This window comes from Hippocampus zosterae, chromosome 21, assembly GCF_025434085.1.
Source record: "Hippocampus zosterae strain Florida chromosome 21, ASM2543408v3, whole genome shotgun sequence".
Classification (NCBI taxonomy): Eukaryota; Metazoa; Chordata; class Actinopteri; order Syngnathiformes; family Syngnathidae; genus Hippocampus; species Hippocampus zosterae.
This window is the reverse complement of record NC_067471.1, coordinates 3,704,036-3,725,366: the sequence shown is the minus strand read 5'-3', so window position 1 is coordinate 3,725,366 and position 21,331 is coordinate 3,704,036. Positions and strand designations below refer to the sequence as shown.

Sequence of the window (21,331 nt, the reverse complement as noted above, 5' to 3'; positions counted from 1 at the left end):
GTTTAAAATGAAATGTTAAGGCCATATCATACATCCATGCAAGACAGTTATTTTTCCTTTATTTTATTGTTGTCCTATTTAATCTTTGTTACGTTTGGCGATTGAATGTTTCAGATATGTACTGAATACAATGCTATCAACATTTTTAATAATGAGAAACTGGGTACTTTTTTTTTTTAATCTGACAGTTCTAAGAAATTCACCTCGGTTTCTCACTTTTATTTCTGTAACCATGCATTTGCATGTATTTGGGATTAATCCCCGTAAGGAGTCAAAAGTTCCAATTTGGCTTGAAACACTTCTCAAGGCTGACAAATTGTGCCCATTCGTCTGACTCCGCCCACCCCAGGTGTCGCCGCGCCAGCCACTCCCTGCAGCCTGGCCTCCGCAGCCGCTTCCCCGGCGCCGGGGGGCGAGCTGAGCCGACCGCACCCCTCGGCGGTGCCCGCCCCTGTGCTGGCGGAGACCAAGTGACGCCAGGTGTCGCGGGGGACCAGCTGGGAGGCCACGGCGCTGTGAGGCGGGAGGACGCCAGGAGAGGACGTTCGACCCCCTTCGTCCGTTCACTGAACTTCTTCATGGAAATGTGCCCCCAACCACCCACCCACAATGTCCTCCTCCTTCCCCTCAGCTGGTTCCTCGCCCTGCTCCGAGACGAGCAGAGGACCTTCACCCGGCCGACCCCCCCCCCGCCGCTCCCAACTAGGATCCAGCCGCACAACATCACAGACTCCGGCTGAGCATGTTTGTGAGTTGCCTGGCGCTGAATCACATGAATCCGTATCAACGTCCGTGCTGAATCTCGTCTCTCCTTCACCAATCTAATTAACTCGGTTTGTTTTTTCTTTTCAACTTGGGATTGACTGTTGGCAACTGGAATGTTTTCATTCATTTTTTTCCTCCCACTCTTCTACTTCAAGGTGGTATGTGTCTGTGTGTATGTGTGTGTGTGTGCGTGTTTTTTTTTTCTCAAAAGGCCATCGCTGTCAAATATTCGCCGGAGGATTTCTCGAAACAAAAGACCACGATCAAGGCGATCGTTCGCCACTACCTCATGCTCATTACCCGGCTTTCGAAGCAAAAAGCTTCTACGTAATTGGAATCCGGGTGGTTTCCCATCATGCACTGCTGGATTTTTGCGCTTCGTCCTGGCATCCCTCCATATTTGCTTTTAATAATCCCTGCTCGTGTTGCGCAACAAGTTGACAGTATTTCATTCATCGTTTAAAATGCAACATGTAGCACCTTTAAAAAAAAAAATTCCCTTTGGCGTTCGTCCGTCCATGTGAGTTTTTGCTTCAAAAAGTGCTTTAAAAGAACCTCGTGACTGTTGAGAGAGGAAATGTAGAAGTTAGTGCTGTGTGTGTTTTGCATAGCAAGGGTAAAGATAACAGATGCATGTATGACGCCACCCACCGACATTTATCAAACAGGAAAAAGAGATTGTATTGAACATTCTACCGGTACTACTACTAATTCTTTTTTTAAAAAGACGAATGTTGCTTTAAAATTAGTTTCTGAATGTTGCCCTTGAATGGAGTCAAAGTGAAACACTCAGAAATGTAAACTGCGTTGGCAAAAGTGCTCAGACACTCAACAACCCCCCCCCCCAAACAAAAAACAAAAAAAATCCACTCAAATTAAAATTAACTGAATTTTAAAAACAACTGTCAAATGAACAAAAGAATAAAACATATAATGAAAAATGCCATATTATTATAACCTTGCTTTGGACTTGAATTTCTTCCATTTGTGACGACGAAGGTGCCCCGATACTTTTTGTCCGTATCACGTCACATTGTAGAGCGTTTGCGATGCCCCGCTCCTCCCCCGTTTTCCCACATGGTTCTCGCACTTCTCGTTTTTGCCTTTAGCTTGTCCAAATTTGAACATTCTCTCTCTCTCTCGAAGCCATGATGTCGCCGCCGCGCCGTTGAGCTGCACCCAGTTCAGTTGTGCTCAGGGAAAACTGCGCCCGCTCTGTGCGCCGGCGACCCGCCATTTTAGTTTCACTTTCACTCCTGAAGCCAGTTTGGCTCAAGTACAGTTTGGGTCACTTTAGCATGGTATGATTTTTCAAACTTTTTAAAAAAATCCAATGGAAATGGCAGTCCACCTCAGTCGCAAACACAATGTTAAGATACCTGACAGATTTGATGTGACATTCTGAACTGCATTCTGCTGAGCTGAGTTTGGTGGCTCAGGTGCGTTATGCTGCGTTCAAAGACTGCTGGCAAATCGGAAATACCGCATTCCCAACTTACCAGTCTTTTCGAACGTGGCCTTTTAAATTTTTTGTCGAATGTGTCAACGGTTACAATGGCCTCTGTTTTTGTGGCCAAAGCTGAGCGGGCGCGATGTCGGCACACATATCAGATTGTCATTCGATGTTATCCCTTTATCGTGAATATGTAGCCAAAGACCAGAGCGAGGAATATTATGGGAATTCCCACACGGGCTTTGGCAGAAAAAGACGAGAAAAGTATGATACTTTGATAGATTTTGTATGATTTTATATGGTTGGGTTTTTTTCTTTTTGGGAGGGGTTAGCTGCCATCTTTGCTTGGGTGCGTTTTATCTCCTCTCCCGAGAGTCCGTCTACCGAATGTCTAAATCTTACAGTCCATCCATTTTGAATGATTGTGTTCTGATTTTTATTTTATTTTTTTGGATGGCGCTGACATGCTTTGTGTTGCTTGCCATGGTTGTATTTATGCACATGTTATGCGACGCCACAGCATGGAGGACAACCTGTATATTCCCAGAAGCTTGAAACTGAACCGACTTTGTCCTGTGCACCCCCCTGGTTATTTCAGTCTGTCTTTAGATGCATGTTGTCTTAGTGGACTATCTTAACAAGATTTGTGTGTGTATATACAGTATATATATATTTTTTAATTCATTTTAAATATGTGTGTGTCAGTTAATTATGACCTTGAATCTCCACGGTTTATTATTCTATCCCAAAACAAACAAACAAAAAAAAAAGCGCCGCTTTTAGCATTTTCTCAGAGGAAACGAAGCGTCATAAACAAAAAATGTTTTTACATAAGGGCTTAATCTGATTTGATTATTAATGATGACCCTGTTGGCTGTACATAGTGAGATGGATTGCTATGCATTTTCCAAATTCAGTTGGGTGCGTGAGGAGTGACAAATCCAGAAAAGTATATTTAAGCGAATGTAGTACCAGTAATTCATGTACATTTTTTTTCTATACGAAAGAAATTAAATCTGATTGAATGTGCAGTACTGCGGGCGGAGACTTTCGTGATCATACTCCTCTGGGCTTCGGTGTTTTTGATTCATAGTCTTTTCAAATACTTGTGTGCATTACTTGTGAATATACCGTATTGGCCCGAATATAAGATGGTGTTTTTTGCATTGAAATAAGACTGAAAAAGTGGGGGTCGTCTTATATTCGGGGTCTAGACATTATACCCATTCACGACGCTAGATGGCGCCAGATATCATTGAAGCGAATGCTGAACTTGACTCCCCAGGCCAAAGTGAACCCCTGTCACGAAGAATAAAAATAACGGTAGCACGAAGAAGAAAAATAAAAAATAGCGGTAAGAAGGAAAATAGAAGAAAATAATAGAAGAGATAACAGAAAATGGAGAAACGTAGTGACAATCTGGAGAAAAGTGGGTCGAAGATCGGCCAGGTTAAATGGCAGCTGAGGAGAAGTTATGATGTAATTTACATTTCAAAAACTGATGCCATTCATTTACGAATGTGATTGCACTTTAGTTTACATATTTAAATGTTCAGATATCAAAATTTGAATGAGGCAAAAAAACATGATTTTTCTCTCAAATATATTGTAAACATTTGTTTCACATGTACTGTAATTATTTTCTGTATAAAAATTAATTTGGTGTTCAAACTTGAGTCTTGAAAAAGAGGGGGCCGTCTTAAAATCAGGGCCGTCTTATATTAGGGGCACTACGGTAAATGATCCATTTCATGATATTTTACAAATGTTTTGCCGTTCACTGGTTGAGGGAGATGATGAGCGATTGCGTGTGTGTTAGTGTGTGTGTATACACGCTCTTCCGAGTGTTGATTGTTGTTGGGAAATTTGTTTTAAAAAAAATCCCCTTGAGAGTTTTGACAGTGCAGTCGAATGTTTCAGTGTTCCGGTACCACTTCAGTGTCAGTGAACAACACGTGATGATCTCAGGCTTACGTTTTTTTGCCATTCTATAAGGAAGAAATCCAAAACTGTGACAACTCTGAAAACACATTGTTAGAAGGGCAATTCAAGTGGCTCTCAATGATCACAGTATCTTGTCAGTATCCGTGTTGTGTCAAAAAAAATGAACCCATTTTTTTGTTTTTTTTTGGACCCGGCGTCTCACCGTCTCCCATGCGTTGGCTTTCGCCCATCTGGCACGTCTCGTAAACGGGCGCAGCCGCCCCCTGCCGCTTCTGACTTTGTGTGTCCATGGGGCTTGTATATCGGATGCCTTCGACAATCATGTGCACATATCAGAGTTACCATGACGACACGGGGCTGGATTGTCTTTTGTTCTTCTTTTTCCTCCTGGAATAAATCCTGAATGATCACCCCCCAAAAAAAATCTGCTTCCTTTTCTTTCTTTTTTTGCATGCAAGCGTTTTCACACTTACTCCCTGTTTGATGTATTTCTAATCGTGCTTTTTTTTCCCTCCCTCCCACCCACCAGCAGGCTTTCAGCTACGCGCATGTGGCCGTAAGGCCAAGTTTGACCACGCCGGATCGAGCGTAGAAGGTATTTGGTGCGAAACAGATGTTGAGCAGAGACACAAGACAGATGCTGCAAAAATCTCCAGGCGATTGTTACCTTTCTTGGCTCAAGGTAGAACACTGGATGGGGACGCCTGCAAACGTGCCGTTTGCAGATGGCGCCTCCTGGAACTATAAATTCCTGACTAATTGTCTGCTCTTTCGATTTTTAAGCGTTACACTTCCACAACTGTTTGTGAAACGTTCAGTAGGAGCGACCTGAATGTATGGCAACTGTATTTCTTTTTTTTTTTTTCATTTTAAACTGATAGTCGTGGTTTACATATTGTTTTAACTGCATGATCTTCAAGTGATTGATTGAGTAGGAGCTGTGGAATTTTAAAAAAAAGCAAGCTGACATTTGCCCCCCCATTTAATTTAATATCTGACTTATGAAAAGTCAGTTGAACTGAAAACTTCCCTATTGGATATTTGGACATCCCTCCATATGGTTTCTCTATTTTCTGAATCTCCTCCTCCGGTTTTCAGGTGCTTCTGGTGGCTTGATTTGAATGATTTACCAATGCCTGTAAATCTTACAAACTTTTTTTTTTTTGCCTGCAGGTTGAGCTTGGAAAAAAAAATCAGCGGATCCCCTTTCCCTCCAGGGTGTTTGTGGGACGTAGAGATGTGGAGGTGATGTATTTTCCCTGCATCACATCACAATCTCTCTCGGGCACAGTCGAATTTTCAGTCGCATGATTATTTCCACCCCCGCGTTAAGAAACATATCACCGTGAATAATTAAAAGATTTCGCTACGGCGTAAGAAGACTCTCTATCCAGGCTGAATTAGAGGAATATTTCAACGACGTCCTGCTGTTCTTACCCCTCGCAAACACATTCCATTCACTTGATGAACCAGCCATGCTGACCGGACCTCTCTGACCTACAATTCTCCAAGCATGTAGGCTAGAGCTATTCAATTGTAAATTTATGAGGTGTCTTGACCAGAATAGAGACCTAAGTTGAATTATGACAACTGCAGAGGGACAAAAAAACAACCACAAAAAAACGTGCTTAGCCAAGCTGTTCTTTTTCTGGCGCTTGTTTTGCATTACAGTGATCCCTCGCTATTTCGCGGCTTCAGTGCATCGCAGATTTTTTTCAAACATATTCATAATTTTTTTTTTTTATTATTTCGTATACATGGAGTACAGTACTATACTGTATATGTTGCTCTATGTGACTCGCTGTTGTTTTGCAGCCTCTCGCGGACCGTTTGCGAAGTCAATTCGGTTATTGACGGAATGCTTTGAAATGATACATGAGTGAAAAGTTTTGAATACATTGTCTGCGTTTGTATCGACCAAACTTCCCATAATAGGAGATCAAATCCAATCTTTGCTGATGTTTTGCCGCAACTGACGTCTTCGTTTTTGTCCTTCGCGGTGTAAACAATCGCCCGTTTACGACTCGACGCCCTTGAAAAGCAGACGGTGACACCGCGCTCGTTTTCCTCCCGGACTCTGAAACAGTGACTGCGCCATCTCACCGCCGCGCTCGTTTACACAGAGCTTCACAACGCTGGAAGTCAATTGCATTCCGAGCTTACCTACTCACCCGTCTGTGGTTGGACAAAAGCTGCACAAGAAGGGGGGCCTCTACACTGCAACACTTATCGGAAAGAGGCAAGTGTGACTAATTTCTATTTCAGGAGGACTGCTTTTGTGATTTTTCTTTTTTTTTGGGGTCCCATAAAACTGGCGATGAGACCAACTTTGTGTTAGAGAACGTTGGTCATTAACCCTTTCATGTTATCAGATTACAGGGTGCAGGAAAGGGTTAAATTTAGCATTGTCATTCCGTGCCGGAGAGCATTTTGACATTTTCAAGATCCACGGGCTCTTGTGTTCTATATTTATACATACGCCGAATGTACCAAATGAAAGAATAGACTCTGCTTTTGCCGTTTTTCATTCTTTTTCTCATCAGCAGCCCCCCCTCCTCCCAAAAAAAGGGTAGGTTTCACAAAATGAAGCCATTTCTCCAAGTGGACTCACTAATTGTGCTACTGTACTCTTTTCGCGAAGATGGGATATCGTCGCCATCTACTGGTGATTGTACATCAGTGAAGTTGTTTCCAAGTTCGACATTTGCACTGAAGCGGCACCAGACGCCCCCCCCCCCCCCACACCCATCCTCATTCGACAAAAAAAAAAGAAATGTGACGGACAGTTCCTACAGCTGTGTTGCGAACCCGGTAACCCATTTCTTGTTAACTCATCAAGATGAGTCATTTTTACCCTTTGTCGGGTAAAAACCTTGACCCAATGGGTATGGGTCCAATCCTCTACTCGATGCATTGGCTCAGTTTCTGGGCTATTTCGCCCAATTTGGGTTACTTTGGACCAAACTGTGTACTTGGGATTGTGGTGGCATGAGAGGTGGATTAACTCGAGTATGTATCGCAACGAAGGCCCAGGGACCAAATATACGTCCCGCAATCATGGGTGGAGAAGCTCAATGAGGCTTTTTGCCCATCAACACCGCCCAGCAGTCTCTGACAGTCCACTCCGAGGAGCAGGTTTTCCGCGATTCATCAGAGTTTCATTCTCTGTCGTAGGGCCGGGCCGGTGTATCGCCCCGGTTCTTCCTGCGCGATGCTGTTGAGGTGAGGGCCGGCTTGGCGCTCGACTGCCTCGAGCCTGGCCAGCAGGTCCTGCGCCTCCCGCTCGGCCTTTCGCGCGGCTTTGCGGGCGTTCCTCAGGGAGCGCTTGGCCTTGCGAACGCGCCCCTTCAGCTGCTTGTTCCGACGCTCGGCGGCGGACAGGCGCTCCTGCAGCTCGCGGCCTCGCTCCTCTTCGTCAAACAGCGCCGCCTGCACGGAGGAGCACAGCAGCTGGAGAGGGTCGGGGGGGGGGGGGGGGTGAGCACAGAGTTAACTTTGTAAGTAGAGTGAAACAACCTTCAAATTTAACTCACACATATAACGCAACATGAAACGGTTCTATTTTCTTACTTTATAAACTGGCGAGTCTTTCTCATAGGGGTCCTAAGTAGGTTCCCTGTGGGATACCCAAAACATGCAGGCGCACACACGCAGCATCTGTCAAAACATCCGCATCTTACCTGCCAGCTGTTAAAACATGATCTGTACAAACACTGTTTAAGTCACGCGTGCACTGTAAAAAGTACAACATTCGAATTCCAGAGCAGTATGCAAAACACGTCGCGACACATTCTAACGGCACCGGACTCGTCTTTAAATTTACATAGATCGAATATCCAGGCAGCAGAAGCTGCGCGGTGAGGGGGGATTGAATACCTTTCAAGCTTCTGAAAGTCCACGTAACATATTTATGAGAGCCATAAAACGGGTTTTGAGCTTTGAGCGTTCCCCCCGCAAACTCCCTCATTGGCGCACGTTAAAAGTTAATGTGCTAATTAAGAACTTTGTTTCACACTAGCCCTGACTTCTCCGTGAGTGCATTATACGACATATAAATTGTGCCTTAAAGGGCTCGGGGGGAACGCAGTGGCTTATCTTTCACGGGAAAGATCACACGGTGTCCTCTAACAAAAGCTTAATGAAGGGTTTTTGAAAGGAGAGGAAGTCTCTTGTGTGTCCTTCGAGGGGTGCCTGGTTCCCACGGGGGTGGAACGACACCCCCGCGCTAAACTCTGAGGGCTCCGTGACGTCTTGAAAGCTTCATGCGTCGACGGAAGGATGACAAAGCTTTCAACGTTTTGTAAACTGTACAAGTGATGAGAATTGGAGGTCTCTTAACTAAAAAACAAAACAAAAGGTCTTCCTAAATTCTTGAACAGCCGTTCGACGCCCTGACCGTCAAGACTCCCCCTCCATCCACTCCGACCCTCACCTGAGACATGTGAGCGCCCCCCCCGCGCGAGGTCAAAGGCACACGGAACCAAGAGATGCGTGTTGGCTTTGCGCTCTGAACTGAAGCTGCCTAGTGACCCGAAGTGCGTCACAGATGACCATCTCTGCTATTTGACCTTTAACCTCCCCCGCCAATGGGTCGCTTGCTATAATCCTCACCGGCCGACATGTGAGCGTGTGCGGCCAATCACGTGCTGGTTGCATCAAAGTCATTCAATCAGTTGCTTGTGTGTGTGTGTGTGTGTGTGTGTGTGTGTGTGCGTGTGCGCTGTGTGTGCGCGAGCGCGCGTGTGTTTCCCGATCCCAGTGGGTTCAGAACCGTGACTTCTGACTCACCCGGTGGGGTCCAGTTTTCCTATGGTGACTAAAATTTGGACTGCTACAGTTCCCCCCCCCCCACCCCCACACACACACACACTCCTAAATTGCTGCGTGTATATCTGCGTGAACACACATTTGTCTCCTCCAGTCGATTTTGTTTCGAACGAAATGTATTTTGTTGTTCGTGTCCACAGGTTGTGTACCGCTGATTTCAACTGATCAAGGAAGAAGCAAGGGTTGCCATAGCAACAAACCCACACCAAATGGCAAACTTGTAATGCAGCAGTGAAGTTGGCGAGGGGCAATGAGGGTGGATGAATGCAAGACCCTACCCTGCTGTCTTCCACAGTGTCCCACTCGGGGCTGAAAGTGTGGAACGGCTGGCTCCCCTGGGTGCAGTTGGAGAACTGGAAGAGGCTGGAGAAGGTGCGGCGATTCTCGGTCGTGTCGGGGAAGATGGCGTCTTGGAAATTGACGCCGTGCGGCAGGATGTTGTAGTTCTCGTCCATCCTGGTGAAGAAAGTGGGGAACGTTCAGAAAAGATGTCACACATTTCAAGGTGAGGAACATTGTTGATGACTTTTCTTTCTGAATACTTACTCTCTATTTAAGTTGAATAATTGATCTGTGTGCACTAAACTGGTGGCTCTTAAATTGGAGTTCTGTATTTAGCCCTATCGGGGACGGCCGTTACTACAGTCGACAGCTTATCAGGTTATAGGTTATTGTTATTTGTGCCATGTTGGAAACCGTGCAAATTAACTTTATTATTAATCACGGCACATATTTTGGTTGAATTAATAAAATCCCATTTGGCATTTAGTGATGCACGCGGTTCACGTTCTGAATACAGTAATCCCTCGTTTATCGGGGTCAATGGGGACCAAAACCACCCGAAAATCCGCGAAGTAGCGTCCAATTAACATAAACAAGACTAACTTTTTTTTGTTAAAGTCCGCATACGGTCCGCGAGAAGCTGCAAAACAACAGCGAATCACATAGAGCAACATATACAGTACTGTACTCCATGTATATGTTAAAAAATTTATGTTGGAAAAAATCTGCGATGCACTGAACCCGCGATAAAAGAACCGCGAAGTAGCGAGGGATCACTTGTACATGCAAACGCTGATGCGCGACGTTGGAGCCTACCTGAGGAAGAAGAAATAGGAGTAGTTCTCCATCACCGTGTGAGACTGACACGAGAGGTAGCCCAGGCCGGTGAAATTAAGTCGGGACCCCGCCGGGACCTCCAGCATGCTCCCCCAGGCTTGATCGCACAAGAGCTCCACTTCCGCCGAGTACAGCAGCCCATCCTCCGCGCCCTCGTACCCGTAACCGAATCCGACGTGCAGCGAGTTGTACAGGCTGTCCACCCCGCCGCCCAGGGGCTCCCGGTGGATGGCCAGAACCCGCGCGTACACGATGATCTCGGCTAGCTCCGCGCGGCATCCCTCGCTCAGTGGCCGCCACTCGGACGGCAGCTGACAGCCGTGCGCCAAAGTATACAAATGCGTCAAAACGCCAAGTAGTGCAAAGAGAATAACTGGGCAAGTCATCACGGAACCTTGGACTGATGTTCAACTTGCAATTTGAGTTACAGTTTGACGATAACGAACACAAAAAGAGGCAACCTTAAATCGCTCAGCTCCATAAGTAGGAACAGTTGCATTGAAACAACGTGCAATGAACCTGCTCCTTTAGTGCAAAACTTTGGCAGTCAATCCCAAAGTGTCCAACTGACTCGCGCGCCTCCTTCTTCAAGAGATGCACCGCCGCTGCATTCAAGGACTCGTGGAAAGGTGGGGCTAGGAACGTATTGTTGCGTTCAATGACAATTAGCACGTGAAATTCCACCCTTGCAGTGGTAATTCACAAAACCTTTCGATGTAGGGTTCCAATGTATTTTAAATTGAACTAAAAAGAATGTCAAACGTAGGAGTGTATTTTGTAAATATTCGTAGTGTCGTCCTTCAACATTATAACGTTTCCAGAACAGACAACGTCAAACTTATTCCCAAACGCATCATTTTGTATCAAAGATGCCCTAACGGACTTCTTTAAATTCCCGTCGTGTCATCCAAGGTTCACGGTTCAAAAATGTCAAGTTTGAAAAGCAAAGGGAACATTTTGTGAACATTTTGGATGAAAGAGAAAATGAATATTTTGTATTGTCTCGGACGTTGGCTCAAATTACGGAATCTATGTGGGTCCGGGGGAATCCCTGGGCATGAATTGGAGAAGCGACTGAAGTGCACCAGCAGTTTGCGTTTACAACACTGCCAGCTAGTGGATTTTAAACTGAATGTGAATTACAGTACAGTACTGTTGAACACAAGCTGCCATCTCTCTGCGTTTTAAAGAAACTTGTGACATTACGCAGTGGAATTAACCAAAACGCAAAATAATTAAGGCATTCCAAGCGTGCTGTTTATCTGTAGAACATATTTTTCTTCTGTATCACAGACAGAAGAACTATACATATTCGTAGCTAATTTATATACTGTAGAAGAGGTCCTCGGTTTACGACGGTGTTCCGTTTCAACGACGGCGACGTTATCAAAATGTGCACGTAGTCTATCACTAACCTATGTCAACGCATAAATAAAGTCATAAGAACAGGAGGTTGGGGATCGTCGTAAACCGAGGACCAACTGTCTCGTCGATGCAGTTGACATCCTTTTTTTTGCTACGTCACTTCAAGGAAATGGATTTCGTTAAGTGCGCGTAGCTTTTGCCAGGAAAACGAGACAAAAATTCTGTTCAAAATAAAAGGCGTCAACTTCCTCAGGGCCCACAATGAGTTAGAGTCGTTGACGTGCTTTACCTTATTTTGAAGTCGCAAACCAGAAGCGTGTTTGTTTTCGGTGGCAGACTTGATGTACACCTAAAACCAGGAGCAGACATTGCAAGGTTCATCAACAATCCAATTCATATCCTAATATCAAGTGTTGCTCAGTTGTGGTCGAAACGAACGTTCAAGTTTTGCTTTCCGGATCCCACAAGAGGTCAGTTTTAAACAAGTTTAATTTATCGTTGTGACGCAGTTTGGCCGAAATAAGTGACTTTGAAATCGAACTTGGCTCGTCGTTTATTACGGACTGAAACGGAAAGTAGATGCATTGTATAATACTTGGTTCTCCCGAAACGGATATCTACTCTTCCAATCGTGCCGAATGGACTTCTGTGACTCTGCTATGGAAAAAAATACAACATAGTGGAAATAGTAGATGCGTACGCGTTTCTGTGAAACTAACAAAACTGAAGCTACATTTACAATCTCCACACACATCAAACCATCTCGGAGTAAACAAGAAATGAATTTAAAAGACAACAAAAACTGTTACATGAGTGTGCTTGTACGGGGAGCGCTTTATAGTTTACAGTAGATCTCTTCTGAAGGAGAGAGGACAAAACACTCGCTTCAGCCTTATTTGCTGTATAAACACTCATCAGGCAGCGATTGAGTCGATGAGTTATGTGGACCTTCAAGACTTGATAAGTTGTCATGTGACCCGCCGACGAAATGATGTAATTTCAAAGAGCTTGTCAGTTTTCCTTGATGCTACACAATGCTCAAGTCCTGAGTCACTTCAGAGACGGAATTACTTTTCACAGACTACACAATGCTCAAGTCCTGAGTCACTTCAGAGACGGAATTACTTTTCACAGAGATAAGTGAATAAACCGTATGGGAAATAATAAAAAACACAAAATACGAGACAAAACAATGACCCGTCAAACCAATACTATGACAGTGTCACTTGAAACTAGGATTACAAAGTTACTGGACTTTTCAAAGTTTGCGGGTCAACTGGCTTTGCAACGCTAATCAAAACAGCATTCTCGATAATATAAATAGAAACGTTTTGTCTTTTATTCCTCCTCTCAGCGTAATGGCATCTGAGGACCCCATAATGAATGGGGAGATCTCCCGCTCCCCTAGTTTGGTGGGAACACCGGAGGAGGCCTTGTGCCAGATGAACATTCTTATCCAAGAAAACCGCAACCTGAAAGGTGAGAGAAGCTTGTGGACTCATTATATTACTGTTGTTGTTATGAAACCATCCAGTTCACCTGCTCTTTCCCCCTTCTCCCAGAGGCTCTGCGTCAGACCAACCTGACGATGAAAGAACGTTTCGAGGAGCTGTGCACGTGGCGCGAGAAGCAGCGGGATGAGCGGGTCTTCCTGGAGAGAAGGCTTGGGGAGGCCCGGGTCCAGATTGAGGCCTTGGCAATTGAAAATGAGTTGATGAACGAGAAATTGGAGGCGGCATCAAAGTCGATCAATGCTTTGGGTGTCTCAAACGTGAGTGCACTTGTAATATGGTCAACCCCCGTTTGGTCCCACAACGCGTTCTGGCTCTCCTTTCCCATATGCGAAGGCATTACGCTCAGGATTTACACAGTTTAAAAAAAAAAGCAGGGACACATATAATAAACGCCAACATGGCAGTGGGGAACACTCATCCTAATTTTAGTAAGGAGGATTAAACATGTCATTTCCAGGTAGCAGCTTCCAGTCACAGTGCCGAAATGGACGCCTTGCGTGCTCTGGTCACTCGACTGCAGGCGGAGAAGAACGACCTGGTGGCTCTTAACTCCGAGCTGCAGCTGAAGCTCGAACAGAACTCGCCAGAGGACTCCTTCATCCAGGTCATCACTGTGTCGGTGAGGAGAAGAAAGCCTGAAAGCATCGCCATATTTACAAAACAATTTTTATTTACATAGCTGCAGCTGTAACAAATAGCCTGACAAAACAGTTTACATAAAATAACAAAATAATATAACACAATACATAACAAAAAACACGGACAGTTGTGGAATCTTAACCACTTTCCTGCCTACGCTTTGTTTGAAGCGGTTCTAGATGAAAGAGGAGAGAATCAAAATGTCCTTCCACCAGTTGATCATAGACGTCATGCTCAAAATGCGCACACGTCTGCTACAAGCTAAGTTTGAAAGTAAACAAGTAGCTGAGGCATCCAATGACAAAAAAAAAAAGAATGGTTCTCTTCTCCCGTTCCATGTAATTCTGTTTGAATTCCAAGCGGCCACTTTTCACACCATCCCATCTGCACAGTGGCGCAGACCGCCCAACAGCGCCGGCATCTCTGCTAAACAAAACGGGGTTGTGAAAAATGCTGCCTATTGCAGGCGCAAAAAAACCACAGGCGTCCCGGGACCAGTCCAGCGGCGACAGTCAAATAGCTCCGACATTCCTCCGAACCAAAATCAAAGCAGCCACCACCAAAAATAAAATAAAAAGAAAAAGCTCTTGAAGAGTACTTGGCGGTTCACATAATTAAGAGATACCCGGGGGTCTTTCCAGGACGAAGGCAGCCTCAGCATGAAGGCCACCGGTGAGAGCGGCAAACATCTCGATGTGAGCATGATGGCGTCCCGTCTGGACAACAGCGACGTGACCGTCAGCCACCTGCTGCAGTCCCTCAGGAACGAGACCCAGCGAGCCGAGCAGCTGCAAGCTGAGCTGCAGTCCACGATTGACATGTACAGTGCACGCCGTTCATTTGGAGCACTTAAAACATATTTTGAAGGGCAAAAAAAAAAAAAGAAATGAAATCAAATAGTTAAAATTTGTGTCATATTGATGTTAAAGAATGAAAATTCATGTCTTCATATCTTATAACATGCAAGAAAAAAACTGAAAAATACATTTTTACAATTTTTAATGAATCCTGCGACAAAATGTTATCTAATATGTTAATGCATTTAAAAAATAATAATTTTGTTTAAAAATGAAACATGGGATAGAAATGAACCTCTTTATTAGCCCTGCTGCATAACCACAAAATTCCCTTCAGATGCCACAAGATCATGCCAAAGCACAACATGAAACTCCTCAGTTGACTCCAATGTAGTTTTTTGGTACTATGTAATGTTTTTATTGCTTTGGTCTTAGTACAAAAAAAATCAAGAAAAAAAACTTCACTTTAATCTTCATCTGCAGGCCATGATTAACTCATTTTGAAGAAGCGGCAAGCCCACCCCCCCCCCTCCAAAAAAAAACGTACAGTGTTTTTGATGCTGTTTCACAACCTATCTTGCACTCTTTAACAGGATCAAATCGATGGAGGAAAAGAGGAGCCAACATGTGACAGTAACGACACAGACCAACATGACAGAAGAGCCCAGAGACCATTCAAAGACGGCACTGGTATTTACTGGACATGTTTTTGCGCGGCTTGAAGTAAATTCCCCTTTTTATTGACCACACACTGCAACAGTGAGGCTAGCTGCTGCAATATCGGCATAACATCCTGTCAAAATCAGACCTTCAAAAAATTTTCTCCGCACTTTCAGGTGCACTTTTACTTTGAAGGTCTGGCTTTTGACAGGATGTTCCACAGATGTTGCTTGAGTTTTGCATAGCAGACTGGAATTTTTTTTAGGAAATGAACGCTTCCATTGTGGAATACACCTTGCCAGTTGTTGAACCACTTTTACAAAGACTTTGAAGATGCATCGAATCCAGGAAATTAATGGCTGAGTCGCAGGTTTTTATTTTCCTTGTAACACAAAAAGAGTACAAAATAAAACAAGTCAAAATTTTGATGAAAATTTTTTGAAAACCATGTCATCCAAATACTGGGGCTCTGCTGTATTGTCATTTAGAGAGTATCGTTGCAGAAAATGACACATGGTTAAAATTCTAAAACCGGTTTTGAATTATTATTATTATTTTATGTTTTTGTTAGCTTTTTCTCCCAAGCTGTATATACCGAAATAATGACAATTTAAATGTACTTCCTCTGTGTAAAATCAGGGCCTGTTAATCGAACACAAAACTGATATCCTTCTTTTTTTTTCAGTTTATTTTTTATTATTGTCTGAAAAGCCCGGCAAAATGGGCGCACAGCTGAAATAGCTTTAAATTCTGTTCCCATAGGCAACAGGTAGGTACACAGGTTCATCACGATATGTCGCTGGCTGGCATAGATAGATGACCATTCTTTTGTCATGAAAACATTTTCAGCCCAATTAACCGAGAATGAATCACGCCATCGCATCGGAATGACATCTCACCACACTGCGGTCGGGTAATGGCTCCTCTGAACTGTCAACACAAATGTTTGTCTTGCGTTCCAGGTGGCATCTGAGTTTATCAAATCGCAGATGACGATGCTGTTTAAAGAGCTGCAGCAGGCCCAGAGCAAGCTGGACGACGCGGAAGGCATGAAGAAGAACCTGCAGGACCGGTTTGTTCACCATTACCTATGTCAGTGAAAGCTCACTTTCAAGGGATGGCACACGATGGTTCCGACTCGGCTCTCTCCTTAGCTGCCGCGAGGTGGAGAACGACGTGGCCACTCTGAAGGCCCTGCTGGCGGACTCGCAGGCGGTCAAAACGCAGAATGAGCAGCTCAAGCTGCAACTGGACAGCCTGCAGGCGCAGAATTTAATGGTGCAGAAGAAGGTCGCGGAGGGGAGGTCTGTCAACGCCCGTTGTTCACGTCACAACATGTCGACATTGAGTCACCTGTCATTCAAATCGGAGAGCTTGACTGATTGCATGCCGGGTTCATCCTCAGGACCAACCTGGCCCAGCTGAAGGACGCCTACACGAAATTGTTTGAGGACTACAATGAGTTGCAGGAGGAGAAGAAGAGGAGAGAGGTAATGTGTGTCTATATAAAGAAACATTTTTCACTGGTATGTATTTGTCTGCGGGGGGCACCCTGAACCGGTTGCTAACTGATCCCAGGGCACACACAACCGTCCGCTCTCACAATCACAGCTCGGGACGATTTTGAGTATTCAGTCAGCCTACCATGCATGTTTTTGGAATGTGGGAGGAAACCGGAGTACCCGGAGAAAACCCACACAGGCACAGGGAGAATATGCACACTCCACACAGGGAGGGCGGAGCTGGAATCGAGCCCGGTAACAAATAGACAAACGGGCATTCACAGGCACAATCACACTTTCGGGACAATTTAGAGGACCTACCATGAACCTACCATGCATGGAATACCCGAAGAAAACCCACGCAGGAGATTCCAAGGCTGGAGCCGGAATCGAACCCATCACTTAATTTTTTCCCCTGGCCCCACAAACCTTTTGAAACTCTAGAGTTTCAAAAGGTTTGAATCCTTGTCTATATGTCGTTTGCGTGGATAGTCTTCCCATCTTACCAGTGAGCCAGATGAGAACTAGCCCAAGAAAACGGAATTCATGACAGCCTTCGCGGGGGGTTTTCACCCGTCAAATCACTGCAACGATTGCAGGCTGAGCTGGTGGACAAGGAGGTGGTGGACGATCTTCAAGATCAGCTGAGCGTCGCCGAGAAGGCCCTGGCAACCAAGCAGGAGCACATTGACAGCTTGAAGCAGGAGCTTTTCGAGAAGGAGAAGGAGCTGGAGACCATCTCTGTCTTAGAGGCACAGGTAGGCGCAGTTCAACTAAGTGGCCCTTGAAAGCAGTCCACAGGTCATATTTTTTAAACTTCGTAAGAGTCCTGTAGCAGTTGTACTAATAAAATAAAGAAATATATTTTTTGTAATAATAAAATACATTTATTCCCCATAAATATAGTTGAAGTAATTTACAAAATAATTTATCAGAGGAAATATTGGGAACTTTTTACTATATTGATTTATTGTAAAAAGCAAACTGTTACAATATTTTTTTGTCAATTATTTGGTTATAATTATTAATCTAATACGAAATAAATTGAGCATTCATTATTGGTCACTCATTTTTTTGCATTCATTTTTCAAATATTTTATAAGATAATGGCTATTTTAAAATTATATAAATTGCAAAGAAATGAAAAATGTGCATGGATTAATTTGTTTTTGCATGGAATACAAAATGCTATTTAAATAAGACGTATTGTTAAATAATTTGACAATTATAAAAGTGACGAATTGAAATGACATTATTTGGTGATTAAATCGAACAATTTTACATAAAACAAAAATGTTACTAAAACAATTTTATTAGTAAATTATTAAGCAGGGGCAATTTTTAATTGTGAATGATGAACTTAGGTGCGAATGAAATATTTGTATTATTAATTTTTAAATGTACACAAGAAGAAACGTGTGAAATACTGTGGAATTTTAGTATTTTATTACATAATTGGCTTTTTAAGTAAGATAATTACATGGAAACAAACTGCGCATTAAAAAAAATCAAATCAGCTGTTTGATATCACACAAAAATGTGTAAGCCTATTGCCGAGTGAAGTAGAATTAAATGACGAATAATACAATCAACAATGCGGGAAATATTTCCTTCCACTTTGTTCCTTTATGACCTCATCTTTTTGACCACACCCATCTTGATTCCAAATCAGATGTGGCCCATGAGCAGAATAAATGTTTGCCCTGCTCTTAAGTGACATACAATGGCGGATGACTAATTGTTTGCGCGCCCTTTCTCTCCGCAGGCCGAAGTCTACTGCTCAGATTTCTACGCGGAGCGGGCGGCGAGGGAGAAATTACACGAGGAGAGGGAGCGCCTGTCTGTTCAGCTGGAGTACGTGAAGAAACAGAACAACCATCTGCAGGAGGAGATGAGCCGGTATGCCAAAAGACAAAAAAAAATGCACTGTAACTGTAGGTAGCAAAGTGACTATTGGCAGGAAATGAAATCCAAGTCACTTACCATTGAAACAAAAAAAAAACATTTTGTGACCGCGAGAAGGGTACGCAAGAAGCAACACCGTCAAAGTGTCCCAAAAATTCCTTGTAATGCATCGCTAAATATGCTCATGAGTCATTTGTTCATTGCAAAGGGCAACGTAAAGGTAACGGCGATGTTTCATTATTTTCTCTCTACAGGCATAAATTAGGCGACATGCAAAGGAGACATGTGTCTAATGCAAATGCACACGGGCCAGCTTTAGTTTCAAGAGGTCTGTGTCTTTGCTTTTTTAAAAAAAAAAAAATTCTTGTCCATGCATGTGATGCTTAAAACAAACAGACTGGGAATAAATACTGTCCACTCAGCAGTTTTTTTTCTGTCTCGCAGGCACTGACTGGCAACAACAGGGCAGTATTCCTGAACACGTCTGTCCAAAGTGCAACGAAATCCTGCCAGATATGGACTCCCTGCAGATTCACATCATGGACTGCATCAACTAGCCCCCACCCCCTTTTGTTGTTAATAGCATTCGCCGTATTTGCACTTTATAATCGGAGTCTTCCTTCTGGTTGTACCTACCTGTACTCTCTCTTGTGACGAAGAGTCGATATCCCCCTTTTTTTTTTCAGGTTTGATGGTATCACGGGGTTTGATTATGTGAGTCGAGGCAAGCTGAGGAATGACCAAAAGTTAAAATAATTTAAAGCTGTAAATTGGGGGCTTTTGTATTCTTGTGTTGGGTTCCCCCCCGGCCCCCTCCTCCAAATTGTGTCATCACATATATTCTATGACAAGCACAGATGTATATAATTTGAGGAATTTCATACCATGAAAACTTGTTGAAATGAACCGCCACACTACTGCTGCAAAGTATAAGGTGACTCGCATTGTTCTTTAAATTTAATTAAACTGTAATCAGGTCAGAGCATTGTTTCATTGTCAAGTGTCAGAACCAGTTAGTGCTTTTCAAAATGACTTGATCTCGTCACAAACTGGCAAAGTACAAAAAAAAAAATGCAACACGGTGTTACAAAAGCGTTCTTGTCAAGGATTTCCTGGACTTGTGAAAGCTTACTCCAACATAGAGCTCATCTGTCACAAAAGGTAAAAAAAAAAGGCACGAACAAATCCAGGAACAGCAAGACATTTTGTTTTAGTCTTGCAGAGTCAAGTAAGCGTATAAATTACTGTCCACTCTCGCCATCTTTGCCGGTGACAAAGCGGACGTGGCCGCGCTTTCTTCTTGATGCTTTGGTGTGTGTCTCAGCTCCGCGACGTTCGCAACAAATTGGTCGTGGAGAGCCTTGATGGCCGCCTTGAGCTCAGCCAGCGGGGCCGCGTCGGTGCAGTTAGTGGACGACACCCACATGGCGTTGAGTTCTTCATGTAGCTCCGTTCTTACTTTCCAAACAGCTTCATCGGAGTAGCTCGCCGCCTGTCGGGCAACGAGTGTATGAAATGGATTTGCACACTCAATTCGGATCGTTTCACTTACGTGGTGGGAATGATGAGCGTCTTCGGTAAGGCTGCGTGATGCATCGAGTAACATGAGGGTTGTTGTGATGTCATCGCTTTTTGCCTCGTTCACGGCTTGCCGTTTCACTTTGGCTTTATAGACGTGATTTGCTATGTCCTTGAGCGTGGGATAATACGCCCGATGCTGCTCATCCGGTGCCACGCCGTCAGACATTTTGGTTTGAACGTTGTGCTGGAGGACCGCCTGAACGTCCCTTGTGGTGGTGATGCCTTGATCGACGAGTTGCTCGATCCACTGGATGATCTGCGGGTGGAGCGGTTGGGCTTCAGTTTGGCCGCACGACAAATGTTCGGTGTGGGCTCGCCGGAGAGGAAAACTGATGTAAAACCGGCTTTCCTTTGTCACTTCCTTCCCTTCCTCCAAGTCTTGCAGCAGCCTCTCTTTGGCTTTGGTTTGCCAAATTGTCACACTCCTCTTTGCCGTCACAACGTACTCTGGTAACCTGCAGATGTGCCAAACTGAGATTTTGGCCTGGCATCCTTTCTTTTTGGTGACTCCAGCGGAAAGTCTCTTTTTGGGCCTCTTCAGTCCACAGGATTCCATGTTTTCATGATTGCTTCTCATATTCTCATTAGAACACGTGCTTTCTATATCACTCTTTCTTCTATGCTCCCTTTTAGGTCCATATTGGCACTCCAGTATCTTCATGCCACCATACGTGAAGGGAACTCCATCATCGGCGATGCGTGGGCTGATGGTCCTGCAGAAAACAAATGAGCGAGTGCAGAACTTCTTATTCTTGGACTTGAGCGGATCCACTTGCAGGGATGAAGACCGGCGGGTGCAGAATGTTGTTTTGGTAGCTTTTCTGTACAGTTCCAGGACATTGTCTACGCTTGATTCAGTAGTCACAAAGCCATGAATGTAGTCCCCATCTTTGCTGTAGTCCTGAAGAAAATTCTCCCACTTGACAACACCGAGAACCGGGTCGTCGTCGCTTTCCTCCATCCTGTGATGAAATAACAGTGTTGCAGCTTTACGTTAACTCTCGATCTTTTCCCATCGTTCTTCGATTGGTGACCTTACATGCTTCCCTGACTCATTTAGGTGAACGTGAAAATCCGTTTTTAAAGCTATTTTACGTCACTCTTCTTCGCGCCTTAAGTCAATTCTTACTCATATATTTCCTCACGAACGCCTCACTCTAAGAAAAAAATCTTGAATTCGGATGTTTATCGAAGTTCAACAGCGTATCAAGATCGCAATACAGTGCGTGAAGCTTTTTCTATTGCGGGAAAAAATACTGA

At 44.1% G+C, this 21,331-nt stretch overlaps 4 protein-coding genes and 1 long non-coding RNA gene across 5 annotated transcripts in view; 3 read left to right on the top strand and 2 right to left on the bottom strand.

Annotated features, from left to right (window-relative positions):
- The window catches only part of camk1da (calcium/calmodulin-dependent protein kinase 1Da), a 43,979-nt gene extending 40,440 nt beyond the window's left edge, over nucleotides 1-3,539 (top strand). Inside the window, exon 11 of the mRNA XM_052055252.1 lies at nucleotides 350-3,539. Within this exon, the coding sequence (XP_051911212.1) occupies nucleotides 350-474 (125 nt within the window). The 3' untranslated portion in view covers nucleotides 475-3,539. The remainder of the gene's footprint in view (nucleotides 1-349) is intronic.
- The window catches only part of LOC127593676 (uncharacterized), a 115,350-nt gene extending 108,848 nt beyond the window's left edge, over nucleotides 1-6,502 (top strand). The window contains exons 2-3 of the long non-coding RNA XR_007960471.1: nucleotides 3,136-5,407; nucleotides 6,286-6,502. This is a non-coding gene — a long non-coding RNA (uncharacterized LOC127593676). The remainder of the gene's footprint in view (nucleotides 1-3,135; nucleotides 5,408-6,285) is intronic.
- On the bottom strand, nucleotides 6,437-10,704 carry ccdc3a (coiled-coil domain containing 3a). The gene is made up of 3 exons (XM_052055251.1): nucleotides 10,088-10,704; nucleotides 9,268-9,445; nucleotides 6,437-7,612 (listed from the first exon to the last, which is right to left on the bottom strand). The coding sequence occupies exons 1-3, from the start codon at nucleotides 10,492-10,494 to the stop codon at nucleotides 7,313-7,315; spliced, it is 885 nt and encodes a 294-aa protein (XP_051911211.1). The 5' UTR covers nucleotides 10,495-10,704; the 3' UTR covers nucleotides 6,437-7,312.
- Nucleotides 10,705-11,776: 1,072 nt separating this feature from the next.
- Nucleotides 11,777-19,470, top strand: optn (optineurin). Its single transcript, XM_052055232.1, has 13 exons — nucleotides 11,777-11,943; nucleotides 12,828-12,952; nucleotides 13,036-13,244; nucleotides 13,445-13,606; nucleotides 14,268-14,446; nucleotides 15,017-15,113; nucleotides 16,046-16,155; nucleotides 16,238-16,387; nucleotides 16,489-16,573; nucleotides 17,185-17,343; nucleotides 18,351-18,484; nucleotides 18,745-18,818; nucleotides 18,935-19,470. Exons 2-13 carry the CDS (start codon nucleotides 12,832-12,834, stop codon nucleotides 19,045-19,047), a joined length of 1,593 nt encoding a protein of 530 aa, XP_051911192.1. The 5' UTR covers nucleotides 11,777-11,943; nucleotides 12,828-12,831; the 3' UTR covers nucleotides 19,048-19,470.
- On the bottom strand, nucleotides 18,852-21,306 carry carf (calcium responsive transcription factor). The gene is made up of 2 exons (XM_052055239.1): nucleotides 20,043-21,306; nucleotides 18,852-19,982 (listed from the first exon to the last, which is right to left on the bottom strand). Exons 1-2 carry the CDS (start codon nucleotides 21,030-21,032, stop codon nucleotides 19,701-19,703), a joined length of 1,272 nt encoding a protein of 423 aa, XP_051911199.1. The 5' UTR covers nucleotides 21,033-21,306; the 3' UTR covers nucleotides 18,852-19,700.
- Nucleotides 21,307-21,331: the final 25 nt, after the last annotated feature.

What these genes read in the sequence shown, in the direction of transcription:
- optn (XM_052055232.1), top strand. Translation starts at nt 12,832, where the DNA reads ATGGCATCTGAGGACCCCATAATGAATGGGGAGATCTCCCGCTCCCCT. An exon ending in AAGAAGGTCGCGGAGGGGAG is followed by an intron (nt 16,388 to 16,488) that starts GTCTGTCAACGC and finishes GTTCATCCTCAG; the next exon opens with GACCAACCTGGCCCAGCTGA. An exon ending in TCTCTGTCTTAGAGGCACAG is followed by an intron (nt 17,344 to 18,350) that starts GTAGGCGCAGTT and finishes TTCTCTCCGCAG; the next exon opens with GCCGAAGTCTACTGCTCAGA.
- ccdc3a (XM_052055251.1), bottom strand. Translation starts at nt 10,494, where the DNA reads ATGACTTGCCCAGTTATTCTCTTTGCACTACTTGGCGTTTTGACGCAT. An exon ending in TCCTATTTCTTCTTCCTCAG is followed by an intron (nt 9,446 to 10,087) that starts GTAGGCTCCAAC and finishes TTTCTTCACCAG; the next exon opens with GATGGACGAGAACTACAACA. An exon ending in ACACTGTGGAAGACAGCAGG is followed by an intron (nt 7,613 to 9,267) that starts GTAGGGTCTTGC and finishes GACCCTCTCCAG; the next exon opens with CTGCTGTGCTCCTCCGTGCA.
- carf (XM_052055239.1), bottom strand. Translation starts at nt 21,032, where the DNA reads ATGGAGGAAAGCGACGACGACCCGGTTCTCGGTGTTGTCAAGTGGGAG. An exon ending in ACGCTCATCATTCCCACCAC is followed by an intron (nt 19,983 to 20,042) that starts GTAAGTGAAACG and finishes GTTGCCCGACAG; the next exon opens with GCGGCGAGCTACTCCGATGA.